Below are 20,024 nucleotides of genomic sequence, written 5' to 3'. Positions count from 1 at the left end.
ACTCATTATTTGTCATTTTGTTAGGAGTACTGCGCTAGGGAACCAGGTTCAACTCATTATCAACTACCACAACCACCACCATTTTCACCGATGCTACTGAAACTATTTCCTGGTGCAACATTGCATGCAGTAGCTTGAAAAATACCAGAATATCCTCATTATATAAACTAGCAAACATGAAGTATTTGGCATTATAAAATTGTTGGGACACTATCACTGACCCCTGAGTCTACAGTTCAAAAAGAATGTTAAAAATATGAAGTGAAGCAGCAGTAAACACAACAAAAAGAGAGAACATTTCTTCTAATGAATCGTTCAAGGAATTCAGTGTCTTTTCCTCAATAAAAGAGAAAGTTAGGGGAAGTTGTAATAACAGCTTATTAGCACTTGCCAAGGAAACATTTTTTGCTGACAGTGAGCTTTCAGAAGACAATTTCTAAATTCCAATTACCTAAAACACATGCAGACTAGAAATAAGGAATACCTTTTAAAAAATCATAGAATCATAGAATCACTTAGGTTGGAAAAAAACCTTTACACTTATCAAGTCCAACCATAAATCTAACAGTGCCAAGTCCCACTAAACCAGGTCCCTAAGCAGCACAACTACACGTCTTTTATGGTGACTCCATCACCTCCCTGGGCAACCTGTTCCAATGATTGATAACCCTTTCAGTGAATAAATGTTTCCTCATATCCAATCTAAACCTCCCCCGGCACAACTTCAGGGCATTTCCTCTCGTTCTATCACTTGTTTTTTGGGAGAAGAGACCAACACCCACCTCCCTACAACCTCCCTTCAGGCAGTTGTAGAGAGCAATGAGGTCTACCCTCAGCCTCCCTTTCTCCAGACAAAACAACTCCAGTTCCCTCAGCCACTCCTCATAAGATTTGTGCTCCAGAGCCCTCACCAGCTTGGTTGTTCTTCTTTGGACACGATCCAGCACCTCAATGTCTTCCTTGTAGTGAGGGGCCCAAAACTGAACACAGTATTCAAGGTGCAGCCTCATCAGCACTGAGTACAGGGGGATGATCAGTTCCCTACCCTTGCTGGCCACACTATTTCTGATACAAGCCAGGATGCTATTGGTCATCTTGGCCACCTGGGCACACTGTGGGCTCATTTTCAGCCAGCTGCCAACTAACACCCCCAGGTCCTTTTCCACCAGTCAGCTTTCCAGCCACTTTTTCCCAAGCCTGTAGTGTTGTAAATGTAATTAACGATGGCATAGTTAGAAATGTGAACTTTCCATAACTGGAAATACTTGTATTTCAGTTGTATTTTAGTCAATAATAAATTCACACAGAGCCTCTGAGCTGCTGAACAGGTTTTCAGAGTAGATAATAACCAAGGCGCAATTTTGTTTCATTGATCTCTTCACACTATTTTTTTTTTCACCTGGACAATACTAGATTTGACAGGGAAAACTGAAAATAAAGGATTAAAGGCCCATCTCTGCTAATGCCAATGGCAAACCCTCTTTTACTTAATAAAGAGCAAGCTCAGGAGAGGGTATGGGTTTTGGGGGTCTAAGCCTTATTTGCTCTAGGATCTCATTTCACAAGTAAGCTCGCAGTTAAATTTTCTCATAACATTTTTGTGTAAGATGTTTATAATAAATAGCAATACTAAATCTCCTTTCTCTCACACAGACAACGACAGATTTTGGAGTGCAGATCCTTTGACAGGAACCTACTACCAGATAAACCACCAGTCAGCTCTCACGTGGCACCAAGCAAGGAAGAGCTGTCAGCAGCAGAACGCAGAATTATTAAGTATCACAGAGATACATGAACAAATATATCTAAGAGGTGAACTAATAAGCAAGAATCTGTAAAGAGAATGTCTAATAGTTTTTTTGACTGATTACAAATGTTTCAGTGCTTTAATCACATTACAACGAATAGCTGATGTAATAATAGTGTATGTACTAGAGAAATAGCATAATTACTGTAAATTAAGCTTTTTATAGGTGGAACTTCTGTAAGTTGTGGAATTCCATTTGAAATTTCTTTTTTTCCAAAGAAATTTAAGAATTTCCAACTAATTAAGCAAAAGTTTACTCAAGCTCAGAAACCACCAGAAAGGTCCCAGAAAGGGACCTCAGAAGAACGAAAGTCATTATAGCAGGCAGTCATTATATGACTTCTGTGTTAAGAAATCAGTATTCTTCACATATATCTATTAAAATAGATTTTTTGAAATACCATAAAAAATTTATACAAAATACTATTAAAAATCTAAAGACTTCCTGGGTTTACCTATAGACTCTGTAGAATGAAGGCCCTGTATCAATCGCATCACACTCAAGCAAACTTGTAACATAAATATTAACAATAGAAATCCAGTGTTTCAATTTTCAAAGCTTATTGCTTGCATATAACTGTAGAATAGCATTAAATTCTGATAAAGTAATATGCAAAATAAGCTTTTACCATTCCCTACCCTTTAACTACAGAATAAACTCTCCCAGTTTAGCAGTAAACATGTATTTTGTACTGAACTTAGAAATCACTAAGCAAACATTTATTATCTTCCTCTAAACTTTGAAAATGCAGAGTATTTCCTAATAAATCTCATTAGAATCCAACTCTTTCGGTTGCCTAGATTTGATTGACAGCAAGAGATCCTCTCTCTGGATTGGGCTTAACAGCCTGAATCTCAACCGTGGCTGGCAGTGGAGCGGTGGCATTCCCTTCAGATACTTTAACTGGGCACAAGGTAGTAATTGTTTTTTAATAGTTTTTTGAATGAATCCTTCCCGCCATAATGCTGAATGTGTATTAATTATTATCCTGTGGTAGTCCCCATGAACATGAGGACATGGAATTGAAAGGCTTATGAGACATACGAGATAAAAAGCTGAAAATGACGTTTTTCTTCACTGGGTATATCACAAGGAGTTTCAAGCAGAAGAGTTAAATAAACACATCTTCTACCAGAAGGAGATAAAGAGAAAAGTGCTAGTTGAGCTGTAGCATGCTAGGAATGCCTTCAAGTCAGTTAAAACTTCTGTGTCTCTTCAACTCTCACAAGGGTTATCAGACCCCGCATCCTGCAAGGACTCAGCTGTCAGTGAGCATCAGTCCTTCAAAGCCTTCCTCTTCACCTTCTATGCTTTTCTTCTTTTTTTCTCCCCTCTTCAGCATTTAAGAGAGACTGTAAATAGAGTTCACAGAATTGGCACTTTGTCTTTGAAAGTCGCTTAATGATTGTCATGGCAACAGCTGGTTGCAGCAAATGCTGAATGTTTGCTTGCTGAATAAATGCATGCATATTCCATCTTCTGGCCTTCCCCAAGTCTCAAAGGTGCCACCTTTTTCTTATCTGGCACAGAGGATGAAGGGAAAGCCCAGAGTTGCTGAGTATGGTAGAGGGTTTTCTACCTTCTGCTGAGCTGGTCAAATTCCTTAAGCCTTGCAGAGAAGAGCAGTTGGCTCTCAGGTCAAGCAGCCCACCCCCTTGGAGTTCCTGTATCTCCACAGGATAGCTGTTATGATGAGTCAATCTACACATTTCCCATTTACTGTAAAAATATTGTAAGTTGTACCTTTTAGGGGGACAAAAAAAAAACAAACAGTAAGTCATCGCACTGTGGAGCTCTCTGAGAAGAGGAAAACACTGCCCATTCCCCAAGAACAGTGGTCCTGGAGAACCTCCTGGAGGGCTGGTTGCAGAGGCAGCCAAAGGAGAGACACACAGCAAGTGTAAGGGTGTGTGAGGAGGCTCTGCTTGCAGCCAAATTGCTAAAGGGACATGCAGAAAGGACCTTTTCAAAGGGCCTGAGTGTAACTTTTTTGTTCCAGCACACCACTGAAAGCTGCTGCACCAGAACCTGACATAGAAAGGACAGACTCCCCTGCAAGGGCATTACGGAAATGAGACTTGTTTCACATGTGATTTGGTATGCCTCGTCCAACAGATGTACCTTATATTTTATTTTAGGCATTCCATAGTACTATTTTTGTGCTCTGCCAAACACAACTGTAGAAGCTAGAAGCCATTTAACGTGCTCCCACAAAGAGGAAGCCTACCCTGCCAGGCTTTGACCAATCCAGGTTCCCACCACTCAACTGCCAGATAACATATCTCACAGACTGGTGGTTTTTTGCTTTTGTCTCATAGTTTTAGCAAGTTATATGCATTCACTGAGCTTGGTTTAGCTTAAAACCTGCATTTTCAGGTTTTGAAATTTCTTTTTATTGTTAGCAGCTGATGGCTCACTGAAGAACGCTCTTCTCTCTTCACATCCGTAAAATTCCTTGTCTGAATATAAACGATGTTAAGATACTGCCTTACTGTGTTCCTGCCCAAATATACTAGCTCAAACTCTGTCCTCTGATTTCATGAATGTAGCTGAGTGTTTTAGGTTCGTTACTTAGTCCTACCAGCATAATTGGGTCCTGGCCGCAAATTGTGTATAAAACTAGGTGTTTAATGAGCTGTGAAAGTATGAACTCTGATTTCCTACAGCCTGTGTACAGCGTTGCAACTGTAGCAGTACCAGGTATTCCTTCAACGTCTGGACAATTCAGTCCAGCATCTAGTGACTGGGCAACAACACAACTTATTCTGCAGCTGGTTGTGAACGACACGTTCCTCAGCAGATGTATGGCTGACTCCCGTACACGGGCTGATTAAATAGGTGGGGTGGGGCAAGGAAAGAACTTGCTGCAGCCTTTCCATCAGTGCTCAAAGTTTAGTCTCTCTTCTGTGCAAGCCAACAATTTTCACAAAACTTATAGGAATGTCTTACGTTTGAGACCGCTATTCTGCAATCAAATATGGTAGAAACTGAATTATGCAACGAGCATCTACATAAATGTTTTGATGGGTAATTTTCAATTACATTTCCTTATCTCTGGTAGAAAAATAACTGTAGCAATGAAGTAATGAGTCCATACCTGACACATGAAAAGACTGGAAGCAAATTGTTCTTTTAGCTGCTGACATAAAACCTCTGCTACATAAAAATAACTTGGTTCTTATTCTGTGAAGGAAGCCCTGAGCCTGAGCCTGAGAAACTCTGTGCAGTACTAAATCCCAGAAGAGATGCTAAATGGGAAAACCAGCCATGTGAGATGAAAGTTGGCTATATCTGTAAAAAGGAAAACTCCACACTGGATCCTTTCATTCTTCCATCAGGTATGCATGTCAAGTAAATAAAAACCCTTTGATAAAGACAGAATTTGTGTCACTGAAATAAAATTTCACAGCTATTTAAAATGAAAAAATATCATTGTCATTTGTTCTTCTGCTTTGATGAGTGGCACAGAACAAAGCACACTTTAACCAAATATATTTAAATACTTCAAATGTTCCTGGAACCCAGTAACCACACAATTTTTGTTTAATGTTATTACTCATGGTTGTAGAGGCACTAGTCTAAGCCATACACTATCACAAAAGTATCATGGAGTGCATGGACATGAAAATAAAGTTAGAAATGCTTCATCCTTCCTGGAGTGCATTCTAATGAAAATATTGAAGCTTATCATTGAAGTATTAGAAAGATGGCACCAATAGCCTCAAACCACCCTCTCAGTGGGATTGCTTATAACCTAGAAAGATGGCAAAAAAAAAGAGCAAGTTTCTTCAGACCACTTTTCTGCTATGCTTTCTCTGGTTTATTTAATGAGACTTAGTATGGAAAGCCAAATGTGCAGAGAATCACCTGTGCTGCAGTAATAACGCCTTTACAAAATATGAAAACATAATTGGGTGGGGTATATTGTGTGAAAACACTATACATGGAATTCCAAAATATTCCTCTGTCCAAAAGTGAGTATTTCACATCAGTGAAGCCCAGTTACCACTGGCTCCATTATTTTCCTCTTTTGTTTAAATGCAGTGTGTTTTCTGTAAAAGTACAGTATGCAACAGTAAACAGACTAAAATGTTTGATATGTATGAGGAATGCACAGAAGTACTGCTTATTCGCAGTCACTCTATTCTCATTCTCATTAGTTAATTAACTGATTTCAAATGTAATTGCAGTTATTCTAGACTTCAGTTTGCACTGTTTAAAAACTTAAAACATCTATTGATTTTGAGGGGGTGCAGAGCCTGCTAAATGCCCAGAAGGATGGTTGCCCTATGGAGATCACTGTTTCATGGTTCATAGAGACCCCAGAGTATGGAGAGAAGCCCTAATTTCCTGCAATGACAGCAACGGCAATCTAGCCAGTATCCACAACCCTGAGGAGCATGGCTTCATACTTTCTCAGCTTGGCTACAGTGAGTATCCCACAGGCCAGTTTTTGGTAAAAATTGGGAATTACATTATTAGAAATCTTACAGAATTAAAAAAAAAATAAATTCTTGTTTGATATGAATATTTATGGGGAAGCCCACAGATATATAGATTTTAAAAAATCCAAACATCAAAAAACTGCAAGAGGAATGCTTAGTGCTCTCTTCATTTTATTTTGCACTCTTTTCCTTTTGATTTTCATTTGTTTTTCACTGCATGAAATCACTTGAAGGAAATAACACCTCTAGTCACTGCAGTATTTGGGCTGATTATCTTCCTCAGACACCTTGTAGCTGTAGATACAATAATGGACTTTTACTGATAAAGCTGAGGAAACTCATTTCCTGCTGGTATCTAATTTTTTAACTTCTTGAAAGAAGAATGTGAATTAGATCTTGAAATAAACTTTGCTGTCATTTAATCCAGATGAATTTGTATTGTAACATGGCAATTTCAGCTCAAGTCCATAAAATCTTGCTCCTACGGACTGTTTCCACTCGGGTACAAACAGAGGTGAATTTCTGTTCTTAGAAGCCATGGATGCGCTGTGGATTGGACTGAATGACCTCAGTACTCAAATGTACTTTCAGTGGAGTGATGGGACTCCTGTGACATATACCAGATGGTTGCCTGGAGAACCAACCCATGCAATCAATGGGCAAGAAGATTGTGTCATTATGGCAGGAGAGGTAGAATCATTCCATATTTGTGTAGCGCTATGCTATTCGATTTTTGTTTCCATTTCTATATTTTTTTTAATTAATGTAACTTAGAAACAAATCAGAGAATGGTATCTTTATTCAGTCAGAAAGATGGTTGTTCTAAATCAAATTTAAAGTTAAATTAGAGATAAGTAGACAAATGTTCATATCTGATTGTGAGTGTACATTATATGCAAAGCAAACCTTAACAGTCTGCCTATGAAACTCAGTTAGCTTAACATAACCTCACAATTAAGCACAAATACTTGGAATTCATTTAAAAGTACAGATCTTTATTCTCCCATTGAAGCCACATTTAAAAAAATTAATCAATAGCATGTCTAAAGGAAATAGGTTCTGCCTCACTATTCTTCACCTCTTCCCAAACTGCGTCTAGGATGGATACTGGGCAGACAGTACCTGTGATAGAAAGTTAGGTTACATCTGCAGAAGAGACCCACTACAAGGAGGTTCTGGGACAGTAAAGACTGATCCTGTCTGCCTGAAGGTAAGAAGAAAGCATAACCAAGAATCTGGTTAGCAAAAAAACATTTATCAAGCTCCGCTTGACATTGAAACTATGTGCCTTTTTTTTTTTTCCTAACAAGTGTGATTGTACATCAAATTCAGGGTGATAATTTGCACTACATTCCCTCATTTAAAACACAGTTATTTTGAATTTTTTTTTAGTCAATATGAGTCAGGCCCATTCTCTCTCAGAACTGTCTGTGAAAGAGGCTAAAGCCATTACTGTGGTTTCCTGCATATTTGTTATACTGTTCTACAGCCATCTGCGGTTATCTAAGATGTAGTAGAGACTGGGAACCATTTCTGCACTATGTGACATGATGAAGATGATGACAAATCTCACTATTGAAGCCAAATCAAAACAATCAAATTGCTTTTATGAGTAAATTTGTTTTGAAAAAGCTATTGTATCCTACTGCTGTTTTTTTTTCTTCTCTTTTTACTTTCCTACTTACTACTGTTCTATGTTTAGTAACATTTCCCACAACCCCATATGGGGACCAGAGCTGAGACTCATTGCGCTAGATGAACTAGGCAGCAGCCAAATACTGAACACAGATTTCTCAAAAGCAGTAAGCAAATCCTGAGCTGGTACAGAATGAAAAACTGACTTGGAATTCAGCTGTAATTTTGAGGACTTTACTTTTCAATAGTTTTTATGCTACCTCTTGAGTCAGACTTTTTAGATGAGCTAATGAGTTAAACCAATTAATAAGTCTAGTTACTGTTCCTTTAGCCTAGAAATGTCAAGAAACTTGAGTTAGCATCTCACTATAACACAGACTACTCTCTTAGTTCTGAGCAAGTATTTTACTCACCCGCTTCTGAATACGATCTCCACACTGTGCACTGGTATCCCCTAGAGCCTTATACAGTGTGCCTCTGACTTTTTTATCAGTTAAAATTTATCAGTTACTAATTGTTAAAATAGGCAGACTCATATGCATTAAATCTCTTCTTTCTGGATGTTTGCAAAGTTTAATTTCCCTTAGTCCACTGTAATTCATATTACTGCATTAGGTTATATTACAAATACGTTGATTTAAGAGCAAACACTGGAATTCAAGCACTATAACACAGCTCTTTTTACCGCAAATATATTCCATATGTTCTTGACAGGGCTGGAAAAGACATGGTTTTTACTGCTACCTGGTTGGACATACCTCTGTAACATTTTCAGAAGCTAAGAAAACCTGTGAAAGGAGCAATGGTTATTTAACAAGTGTAGGAGACAGGTAAGAAAAGAGTTTGGAAACCACACATCTAATGGAATAATCTTGGAATTTTATAAAACAGTTTAGAACTTTTTGTTAAAAAAAAAAAAAGTGAAACCAGAAAACCAGAATATCCTTTTTTTTTTTTTTGAGAAAAATATATTAGTAAATACAGTAGATCTTTTCTAACTAAATACATTTGAAACATTCATATTTTCCAGTACTTTACTCTGAAAAAGCAGCTGCTTCTGTTCTGTAAGGAGCAGTTTTTCAGCAGAGCACAGCTTCACCTGCTATTGAAGCTAGTCCATCTACTATCCAGTTAAGCAACATCCACTTAAAAGGAAATCTAATGGAGACTCCATTCATTCTGGTCTTGTGTAGTTTAGGATGCTGAGAACTGGCAGACTAAGGTAAAGCTAGGCTTCATCCCCACTTGACTCCTGTCATTTCAGATATGAGCAAGCCTATCTGACCAGCCTCGTTGGTTTGAGCTCTGAGAAGTACTTTTGGATTGGTCTCTCAGACACGGAAGAGCAAGGGATGTTCAAGTGGGCGACTGGTGAAGGCATTTTGTACACAAACTGGAATGCAGCAATGCCTGGTACTCTGCCACTGGAGTAAAGCTATGCTACTAAGGAACTTTCTGTGTCGTAATTCTAAACTGTTTCCTAACTTTGCTAAAACACATCCATGATGACACATACAAACATTCTGCCTTTAAAATAGGAGTCACTTTGACATAAGCTGCCATGAAAATATTTCTTTTTTGGCTCCTCATGGCTTACAAGAGCACAATCAAACTGAGCAGAAAGGGTGAAATCCCTTCCAGGCTGGGTGACAGGCTGCCAAATCCTTGCATTGAGTGGCATAGGAAAGAGGCAGCCAAGAGGTTGTTCATGCACATGTAAAGCTTTTCAAAGGGGAGGGAAGATGATGAAGGACTCCGCTTGCTGATTTCCTCTTTTTACGAAACTTCTCCTTTAAGCACACACTACACTTAGTATTTCAAACAGTCTTTTGTAAATGAATCATGAGTTGTAAAAATGTCAGGGGAACCACTTTAAAACACATTTCATTTATTTTCTTTTATATCTCACAAAGGGAATGAAGCTGGTTGTGTCGCCCTAAGGACTGGAAATGCAGCTGGACTATGGGATGTTCAGAACTGTGAAGTAAAGGCAAAATTCCTCTGCAAAAAACTAGCTGAAAAAATCACTCTTCCTCTTACTCCTGAAACTGCTTCTGATTCCAAATGTCCCTTGGGTTGGGATACAAGCAATAGCACTAATTCATGCTTCAGAGTAAGCATTAATTTTTTCCAATAATCTTACTTATGAGACAGAAGAGCACCAAATAGACAGGGCATCTAGACTTCAGAATAGCACGTTATTGCACAAATGTAGTAAGCTTTTACAGAACTATTCATGGAAATCACTGCAATTATCACTCTATCAGTGATAAGTAAGGTTACTCAAGCAGCATACTCTTTAGTCCATATCATATATGATAATTACAATGGAATGTTTTCCTATTTTGCTTATACAAGGTAGTCAGTAAATTTATTTTTAGCATGCTGTAAACATATTATTCTACCTTAAAATTTATCTATAGGGGTTCGTGAGAGAAGAAAATCAAAAGAAAACATGGTTTGAAGCCCGAGATTTCTGCAGAGAAATAGGAGGAGACCTGGTTGCCATTAGAAGTAAAGAAGAGCAAATAGTGATAGAAAACTTAATACTGTAAGTAAACAAAGCATCTAATAATTGATATTTTGGCATAACAATACATTATATGGGAATAAATAAAAATATTCTTGAGTTACTCCTGAGATAATTAGTTGAAAATCTGTATCTGTTTACCATCATAGTAATAAGAAAAAGAATTAAAGAAATATTTCATATGGGTCCAAGCTGCAAAGACATTTTTGGAGTCCCTAAAATTTGTCATCATCCGCAAATCTTTTAAATTAAAAAAAGCCAACCCAACAACCGAATCAGTTGAACGTTTCTCCTTCAGAGGAATTTCTAAGTTTCTTCAGTGAACCATTTTGAAACTAAATTATGACTTCCACAAACTTGAACATTTTCTTTCTCAAAGAACACTATAATCACAGCATCAATGAAGAAAAATAATGTGAAAACATTAATGAAGAAAAAAACCATGCTGTGTTTTCAACACAACCACTTGCAAAGTACAAAAAATTTACGGTGTGAAATTCACTTACTTGCTAATGGGGGTTTGCTGACCAACAGCATTTTGCTCTTTTTAAAATTTCTACTCTGTTTAAAGTCTTCAACAAGTGTGAATATTGTCCCATGTAACTCGCAAAATTTAACAGAGCAAACTACATACATCCTCTTCTTCCATGATACATTTTTTCACACTCTAGGAAAAAATCCCCATCATCTCAGCCGTTCTGGATAGGTTTGCAGTGTTTGGATCCTGATGGTGGGCTTTCCTGGAGTGACGGATCCCCGGTGAGTACTGGACCTTGGTAGTTTCTTTCTGTTCTGACTTTTTTTTTGCTGTTGGAGCTGTTTCCATGACTGATGTGGATGAAAGTTGTATAACAATTCCCAGAAATGTTCACCTTACCACTGGGTAACTCTAAATCATTATTCTTCATGCAAGTCTGGAAAAGAAAAAGGCTGATAAACCCTGATGTTTTATCATCACAACAGTGGTAACATGGAGTACTAGTTACAGCTACAGAGACAACTATCTAAGTGGCAAATACATTAGAAAAGTCTCTCTTAATTTTCATTAGTGTCTGGTGATACATTGTCACATTCCTTTCCCCTGCTATTGATTTAAAACCATATTTGATTCAAGCTTTCATGTGACTGCTGGAGTCTGTCAAATGCTGTGTAAATTCAGAGCCTCACTTTTTTCTTGCGGAGTGACTGTATTGCTTTATTAGCCCACATAGGCTGCACAGCCATAGGAGGAAAGTCAGGAGTGGTCTGAATCTTCGGTGCTACTTCTCTTTCCTTCCACAGTACAACGTTTTTCCCTGTGTGATTAGAATAAAAGCCAAAGTTGTGTTTCTTCTGTAGGTGAATTATAAGAAAAATTATTTTTACAATACTGCATTTGAATATTGTGGAGCAATCGGTGAAGAGCATTCCACATCATGGATTAAGGTGCACTGTGAATACAGTCATAACTGGATTTGTGAAATAAAGAAAGGTAGGTTACTTTTTGCTCTAAACTCACATCAGGAAGAAATTTAAGCTGAATCTATCAAAACAGGTAGTTCTGCAAATTACATGCTTGTAAAAAATTTAGTTGATTTCACAGGAATTTTGCATAATGAAAAATAGGTCAAGACATATAAATACTTTCAGAATACAATGTTTCAACTGTTAAACGTTTTTTTTGTTATATTTTAAAAAATATTACAAGCCTTACTGAAAAAACCACTTGTTTACGTAATTATAGAACCACAGAAAATAAGGTGAAAGCAACCTCAAGGCCTTATCTGGTAAAATCCACCACTCTGATCAAAAGCAGATTTTTGTCAAGACAGAAGCTTTGACTGACATGAAACTGTACATTTCTTGGAACTTTTACTTGTAGGGAATTTCCATGTTATGGGCTAAAGGGACAGAGACAGAGAGGATTGCAATTTGAAAAATTACTTTAAATCTCTGTATCCTTTGTGAAGTGAAACTTCACTCCTCCACTCAGGTGTAGCTTGAGTGCTACACAAGGACACATTAGTCATCTACTCTAATTTCAGCAAGACTATCAGCATACTAGAATCATTCTCTTTGTAAGATGACATGTAAAGAAACTCCTGTAACAACAGGCTTGCTGTAATGAAAAGACAGTAATCCAAGCTTCCAAATTTATACACTTTAAGATAACAGGCAGGCTCAAATCTTCCTCTCATACTAGCAGAAAAATCTTCTATTGTAAACAGAAGGTTTTTATTTTTTTTCAAAACGTAACTATTGTTGAGAAATATATCTAACAAGACTGTTTCTTTGGTGGCTCTCGGGTCCTTCCCACAAGCAGTAAGGGTTAATGTTTAAAGTGACACTTTTCTAAATAGTATCATGTCTGTGCTGGTGAATTATTCAAAATAATCTGATTCTAACCAAGAAACATTGTCTCAGCTTCTCATACTTAAAAAGCAGTAGTCACAGACATCTATCTCAGATGTTGTGAAGATTACCTTCCTTTGTAATTCTTCAGCTGCATGATCAGTACAACTAAAAATTACTAGCAAAAGTGTCAATAGTAGTTGTATACTGTTAATGATTATTAGGGTGTGAATGGCAGAAATTATAGCCTGAAGAAATTAACACCATTAGTCACCAGTGCATAATGTCATACTGAAAGATGCTGAAATAGTCATAATGCTTTGTACTTTCAGAAAGATGTCCTTTTTTGTTTGTTTGTTTTAAATATTTTAACAAGTCATGCAAGAGACTATTTTTAAAACCTGACTTTTTTTTACCCAGTCATGTATGTCACACACTTCACTTAATGTAATTACACATACAACAACACAAACATTACGATGAACTCCTGTGTAAAAAAATTATAAAGGTGACATTTGTTTTATATTTTTATAGCACTTGAACTTGCATGTTCAGAGATACATTGCTCCAATATCACACTTTGTGTGACGTAGAAATATTTCATTTAAATTATTTCTCAAAAGCTGGTGGATTTTCAGTCAAATGTGATTCTTCACAAAGTAGTTCCACAGAAAATAGTGTCACCAACAAATGAATACAAATAAGTACAAGTATTCATCTGTATATGGTAAGTATATGATAAGGAAGAGTCCAGCCTTGACAGAATTAAATCTGGCCAGGGACATTAAGGGCAACAATAAAAGCTTCTTTAGGTATGTCGTGGATCTCTCCCAACACAAGGACACAGACTTGTCAGAGCAAGTCCAGAGGAGGGCCACAAAGATGATCAGAGGGCTGGAGCACCTCTCATACGAGGATAGGCTGAGAGAGTTGGGGTTGTTTAGCCTGGAGAAGAGGAGGCTCTAGGGAGACCTTACAGCAGCCTTCCAGTACCTCAAGGGGGCCTACAGGAAAGACGGAGAAAAACTCTTTAGCAGGGTGTGTTGTGATAGGACAAGGGGTAATGGTTTTAAAACAGAAGGAAGCAGACTCAGATTAGACATTAGGAAACAATTTTTTTATAATGAGGGTGGTGGAACAGTGGAACAGGTTGCCCAGAGAGGTGGTGGAAGCCCCATCCCTGGAAATATTCAAGGCCAGGTTGGATGGTGTTCTGAGCAACGCGATCTGGTTGGAGATGTCCCTGCCCCTTGCAGAGGAGTTGGACTAGATGACCCTTAAAGGTCCCTTTCAATCCAAACGATGCTATAATTCTATGATTCTATAATTCTATAAAATTTAAAATATTTTGTAGGAAAAAATTGTTTAGCACTTGAATTTCTTATTCAGTTACAAGACAACATCCATAAAGAATCTCCTATTACTGTGCAAAGTATACCAACACTGAAGTATTTTCACTCTTCAATTTACTTTCAGAAACAAGTACTCATTCAGACTAACTTCAGTCACCTAATTTAGGCAACATTCACAATGTATAAGATGCACTTAGTAAAAATCTACCAAGGCAGAGATGTAGGGCTGTAATACATCGGTTATTCCCTGAACATCCATTTTTGCTCTGCACCAAAGGTACTGAATAAATATATTCTACATTGAATATGTAAAATATGGATGATGGATAGACATTAAGATAATTTACACTAATTGAACACCTACAACATTTGGGAAATATTTCACATTTTCATTTATTTCCCATTTCATTACAGGGATACCCTTGAAACCAGAACCTCTGGGCCCTTCTACCAGTAAGCTTCTGTTTATTTTCCGTTATCTGAAGGGTAGCATTATGTAAGAATCCCAGCTTTGTGTAAGGACCATGAATAATACAGAGATTCTTCTTCTGTATTACAGCATATGAAGTCACAGAAGATGGCTGGATTATAAAAGGGGACAAACAGTATTTTTTCAGCACAGAAAAGACCTCTATGGAGAAAGCCAGAATGTTCTGCAAAAGCAATCATGGAGATCTTGCTACTATTGGAAATAACAGTGAAAGAAAATTTTTATGGAAATGTGTAAGAAGAAATTTGACTATGTTATAGCATATATGGCCTACATACCCTGCTACATGTCCTTGTGAAGTACAGGAGACCGTGCTTGTTGCACAATACTACTACATTTTATTAGCAGTAGGTTTAAATGTTCAATGAAAAAATATTTATTCTACAGAATAGGGATTCTGTTTCTGTTAGGAAAACAAACACAAAAGAATTTACCATTTACTAGGGAGAACATATTATTGTATATTCTAATCTAAATAGACTTCTGCCCATGACCAAATATATATAAGGAGCAACAAACAGGAAGATAAGGTGTATACTGAGGAAACTGTCCTTTCGATGGCGTGGTTACTTCTCATCTAACTATCATATTCTAGAACACAGTGTTATGTGTAGATGTGAGGATACTGCCAGTGTAGCTGTCATGGTCACATACCACATCATTCTGCTGAATGAAACAACTTCTTAAAAAAAGGTTTAGCCTGGTCCAGGTCAGGGACTGATGAACTAGGACCTTCATGAATTAATCTTCCTGTAGTACTTATCAAAACTGTTCGTGTATTTCAAGGGCACTGCCTACATTTTGCCTGAGACGGTGTTGATGGGCACATGCCAAAGCCACGACAGGGGCAAGCTAACAATTTAATAGCATTAATGTTGCCTCAATCCTCTGTCACAAACCTGTTTGGTTTACTTACACAAAAGTAGCCACACAATCTCTTTTCTGTTTCACACTATTAGATGCTTGCTTTTGTTATGTGGGAAATGACATGGAGACACAGGAATGACATAGCTGCTTAAGAACAGGAAACTACCAAAAAATTTTGTACTAGATTTTTTTTTCATCTTCCTTGTTTTTAAATTGAGAACACAACTTTCAAAGCTTTGATCATACCAGTAACGCAGCCAAAACTGGGAAAGCAGCAATAAAGATAATAAAGCAAAAGTATGTGTTTTATGGTATTTACTTCAACAGAGGTCCTCTCTGGTGACTGCACATGATAATTTATACTATGTATATTCATCTATTTGCTTCCATAGCACAAAAATTACACTTTTTCGTATTAGATAACTAGTAAATATTAGAAAGCACTAACTAAAAGTACATTTTTGTGTTTAGATCTTAAAAAATGGCAAATTGGAGTCATATCTCATAGGATTAATTCGGAATGCTGATCAACAGTTTAGGTAGGTAAACATGCTACATAAAGATTCATAAAAAGCAGTGTAGAAGTTTTGTACTGACAGAATCCCCTCTGCAGGACCACTGCAAGGGAGTTAAACATAGATTCAATGAGTTATATTACATGTTGAAATGTGTACTCTCCCTTGGTTTAGCCCATTGCAAAAACACTGTTTTAAATGGCATTTTTATAGGGAATATACTTGCTATGAATATATAGATAACGTCTGCTAAAAATAAAAATATTTTTGTTCTTTGACTTGACATGCAGGGATTTTGTTATCTAAGGTCTTTAAATCCTAATGGATACTCAATTTACAGCTGTAATTTAAAAAAAATACTTATAGCATGTTAAAATAGATTTTTCTGAACTGTTCAGTGAACATTGTCTGAGCAGTCACTACTTTTTTTTGTTGTTGGTTTTTTCAGTTGGATGGATGGAAGCCCAGTGCACTATGCAGCTTGGGCACGAGATGAGCCCAACTTTGCAGATGCTCAAGAAAATTGTGTGGTCTTAAACAAAAATGATGGTGAGTTACACAACTTTTTTTTTAAAAGTATTTTTATGGGTACTGCTCTTCCCCTGTTTGTTAAAAATATCTTGCCAAATGTAACTCATTCTTTCACAGTAATTTGGGAAAATATGCATAATAAAGTATAGTCATTATATCTGATGTTTCTTGAGGTGCAATATTAGCCATAAAAGTAGAATATAAGGAATTCCCTTTAACAGGGATGGTAGGCACAATTTGATCACTGACTTTTCAGCTGCACAAACAATATATGCTACTCAAAACAACAGCAAATTAGTCTTTAAAAAAATAAAGAACAGTTAGCAAAGGAATACAACACATATGAAGTTTCACATTTTATAGTGTTTTCACTCATAAAGTGTAACTTTGCACTTGCATGTTTCAGTTGAACAAAGCCGTTTGGGTGGTTTCTACTGAGAGGTCATGGAGTTGCCATATCAGCCATCTCTCGTGGTCACCACTCCCATAGTCACAATAGGACCAAAGTCCTCCTGTAAGCAGTGATGATGGGAGGCAGAGTTGAGCTGAAGCATGTTATCTCATATTCGCATGCAGATTGCTTTCGAACTTACAAGCATGTAGGCCAGTTCACTTTCTCACAAATTTCAATCTTATTCAGTGTCTTCTTACCTATATTTAAATTGATTTCAGGCTTGTGGAATGATGTCAGCTGTGGTTTTTCAAATGGCTATATCTGTGAGAGGCACAGAAGTTTTATAAATGCAACACTTCCTTCAGAGGAACCTCCACCTCTTGGAGGATGTCCTGAAGATTGGCTTTTATTTAAAAATCAGGTATGATAACATCCACCTAAGTACAATGATATTAGTCCTTGGGAAGGTACTTAAAGATATTCAAGAGGCATTTTGTCTCTCAGGTATATTTTGACACTGATTATGCAAAGCTGCATTAAAAATTGAACCAGTTGTCTAATTCTTGCAAAATGTTGAGTTCACGGAGTTTTGTTTTCCCGAGAAGTGGCCATCTGAAATACACTGGAAAAACTGCTACATTGTATACACTTTCAAAAAAATTGAACTGAATTCAACTGAAAGCACCAACTATAGCACAAAATCTGTCATTTGAGCTGGAATGAGCCAGAATTAAGGCCAAATTTTTCCAAACAGGCTTCAATGTAATGCTTGCCTCTTCCCAAAAGGGACAAACTTGATACGTTTATTAAGCGAGTGTTCTATTTTCTAATATATACAATATTGTTACAAAAGCACCCATGGATACTCACACCAGTGAAGTTTATGCCAGTACACCTTTTTTTTTTTTGCATTTTTGTTACAGTTGTCAGAGTTGTTATTTTCCACAAACTATGCAGAGTAGTTCTCTGACAGTGCTACTGGCACAGAGCAGAGGGTAAGCTGTAAACATGGAGAGGGCACACTAGGCACACTCATAATTACCAAAACCATTTCAGGGTGAATGTGTATGGGTAAAGTGATGACTACGCACTTTTTAAGAAATCATGAGTCATATATGTCCATTAATAAAAAAGCTGTAAAATGAAAAAGGCCAAATACACGCGTGAGGCACACTGAACGTAGGCTCTAGATCAAAAACGTTTTTCAGAAAGTTCAGATGATTCCACATGAAAGCCTGGGCTGGGCTTTTCTTATACAGGCAGCACTTCTTTGCCTTTTACTGGTGATGGAGTATGACTTCTCAAAATCTCTTAGTTAATACATTAGATTCCTATCAGACTCCTACTGTGGTTTATAAATGGTTGTTTTGAGCTTTGTTATGACTGTCTCAGTCCCTCACAGAAAGACACAGAGTAAATTTAAAATTTGTGAATGATTTTGACTTGGTTCCAGAGCTGAATTCCTGTTAACTTTGGAAAATTATTTTGTGAGTCGGAGTTGGGCTAATTTCTACTTGAACCAGTGTAATTCAAGCCTAAATTCCTTTTGCTGTCACTCACTAATGATCTATGCTATTTTTTCCCCAGTGTTACAAATTTTTTGGCTCTTCCTATGAGTATTGGTATACTGCAAGAAGAACTTGTATGAACCTTGGAGGAAACTTGGCAAGCATACACAATGAACAAGTACAAGGTATAGTGCAACAGCTCTTTAGGTAATAAATAGCATTTACTCTGTATACAGTGGCCATTTCCTGCAAAGAAGAATATGGCAAAGGGGACAGAATGCAAATGGTATGTATTTATAACATTCATACTCAACATGGGTTATATGGCCACGGCATGAAATGTTTTTGGAAGAACTGGAGCCATCTGTCTAGGCCATGCTAGTGATGCTAAGGGTTGCTTCCTCCCGTTCCATGCAAACTGCTTTACATTATTTATATGGTATGAATTAGCATAAAATAACAAATCCAGACCAGACATTTGTAGTTTTAGACACAAAGAAAGAAGAGGAATCCATGGTCTGTTTCTGCCAGAAACAGAAAAGGATATATTACTACACCTCTCTGAAATGACTGTCTAAATTCTGCAACTTAATTCAGCAGTAGGATGTCAGAGGAAGGCACATTTTCACCTTGCTATGTTCCCAGGCTTCCATTTGCAACTGTATGCAGCTACGCATTTCCATCAGTCAACCAGCTCATCCTGAGTGTTGAAATAAGTAAACTTATTTGATAACATGGTGGTCAGGCAGGTTTTTTTTTGTATCTTTCCTATCTCAGTTCATAGCTCCAAATACTTTCACTCTTTGAGACTTTTCACAGGCAAAGGCTTGGCATAACCTTGAAATAATAAACTCGAGTAAATTTCTGATCAAATGATAATTAAAATGTATTTACAACACTTTAACAAACAAAATACTTATGGATTTGCTAATGACCTGATATCTTGACTGACGACATGACATGTTAATCTTCTTTTCTATTGGCTTTTTTCCCCAGCTTTTCTCACTTACCATTTGAAGGATGTTTCAAATGATCCTTGGATTGGCTTGAATGATATATTAATTGAACTTAACTTTGTTTGGGCTGATGGAAGTGCTGTCTCCTATACAAACTGGGCTCCAGATTCCCCAAAACTTGTAGAACCTGTTTTGTATCCCAGTCTACATCCAGAAGATGGCCAGAACCTGCAACAGGTAAATCCTGCTTGGCTTTTACCACCAAGTTAAATCTGAGGAGCAATATCACATCAAGTAAACAGCTCACTCTGCTATAGACATTGCTTCAGCCTTCTCAAGTTGTTCATCTATCTTTACACTGCGATTAGAGATAAAAAGTTTTGATGTTTGAATATTTTAGCTATCTCAAAGCACAAAATAACACTGCTGCAATTTTGCCAACTGGCAAATGGACAGATTGAGTAAAGACCTGATAGATTGAATAAAGTAATAAATTTGCTGTTCATTTTGGAGAAAAAGTAAATACAACATTAGTATTTTAGAAGTTAACACATGTTGGAAATATTTTCATGTTTGGCAAGTTAACTCATGTTTGAAAAGGAAGGACAAGAGGATGTAAGAGGAAAGAGTTAATTTTTTTTCTACTTCTTCCTTATTTAAAA

At 37.1% G+C, this 20,024-nt stretch overlaps 1 protein-coding gene across 1 annotated transcript in view; it reads left to right on the top strand.

The window, feature by feature from the left end:
• Nucleotides 1-20,024, top strand: part of LOC104478051 (macrophage mannose receptor 1) — a 34,174-nt gene that overhangs the window by 4,614 nt on the left and 9,536 nt on the right. The window contains exons 4-22 of the mRNA XM_010118307.2: nucleotides 1,654-1,812; nucleotides 2,609-2,722; nucleotides 5,000-5,146; nucleotides 6,056-6,238; nucleotides 6,786-6,943; nucleotides 7,353-7,463; nucleotides 8,603-8,718; nucleotides 9,153-9,301; nucleotides 9,802-10,001; nucleotides 10,312-10,439; nucleotides 11,090-11,177; nucleotides 11,757-11,889; nucleotides 14,516-14,554; nucleotides 14,661-14,824; nucleotides 15,930-15,997; nucleotides 16,422-16,522; nucleotides 17,177-17,319; nucleotides 18,486-18,591; nucleotides 19,403-19,599. Of these exons, the coding sequence (XP_010116609.2) occupies nucleotides 1,654-1,812; nucleotides 2,609-2,722; nucleotides 5,000-5,146; nucleotides 6,056-6,238; nucleotides 6,786-6,943; nucleotides 7,353-7,463; nucleotides 8,603-8,718; nucleotides 9,153-9,301; nucleotides 9,802-10,001; nucleotides 10,312-10,439; nucleotides 11,090-11,177; nucleotides 11,757-11,889; nucleotides 14,516-14,554; nucleotides 14,661-14,824; nucleotides 15,930-15,997; nucleotides 16,422-16,522; nucleotides 17,177-17,319; nucleotides 18,486-18,591; nucleotides 19,403-19,599 (2,504 nt within the window). The remainder of the gene's footprint in view (nucleotides 1-1,653; nucleotides 1,813-2,608; nucleotides 2,723-4,999; nucleotides 5,147-6,055; nucleotides 6,239-6,785; nucleotides 6,944-7,352; nucleotides 7,464-8,602; nucleotides 8,719-9,152; nucleotides 9,302-9,801; nucleotides 10,002-10,311; nucleotides 10,440-11,089; nucleotides 11,178-11,756; nucleotides 11,890-14,515; nucleotides 14,555-14,660; nucleotides 14,825-15,929; nucleotides 15,998-16,421; nucleotides 16,523-17,176; nucleotides 17,320-18,485; nucleotides 18,592-19,402; nucleotides 19,600-20,024) is intronic.

This window comes from Chlamydotis macqueenii, chromosome 2 (genome assembly GCF_036417535.1).
Source record: "Chlamydotis macqueenii isolate bChlMac1 chromosome 2, bChlMac1.mat, whole genome shotgun sequence".
In the NCBI taxonomy this organism is placed as follows: Eukaryota; Metazoa; Chordata; class Aves; order Otidiformes; family Otididae; genus Chlamydotis; species Chlamydotis macqueenii.
The sequence above is the reverse complement of the archived record's forward strand: the minus strand, read 5'-3'. Positions and strand labels throughout refer to the sequence as shown.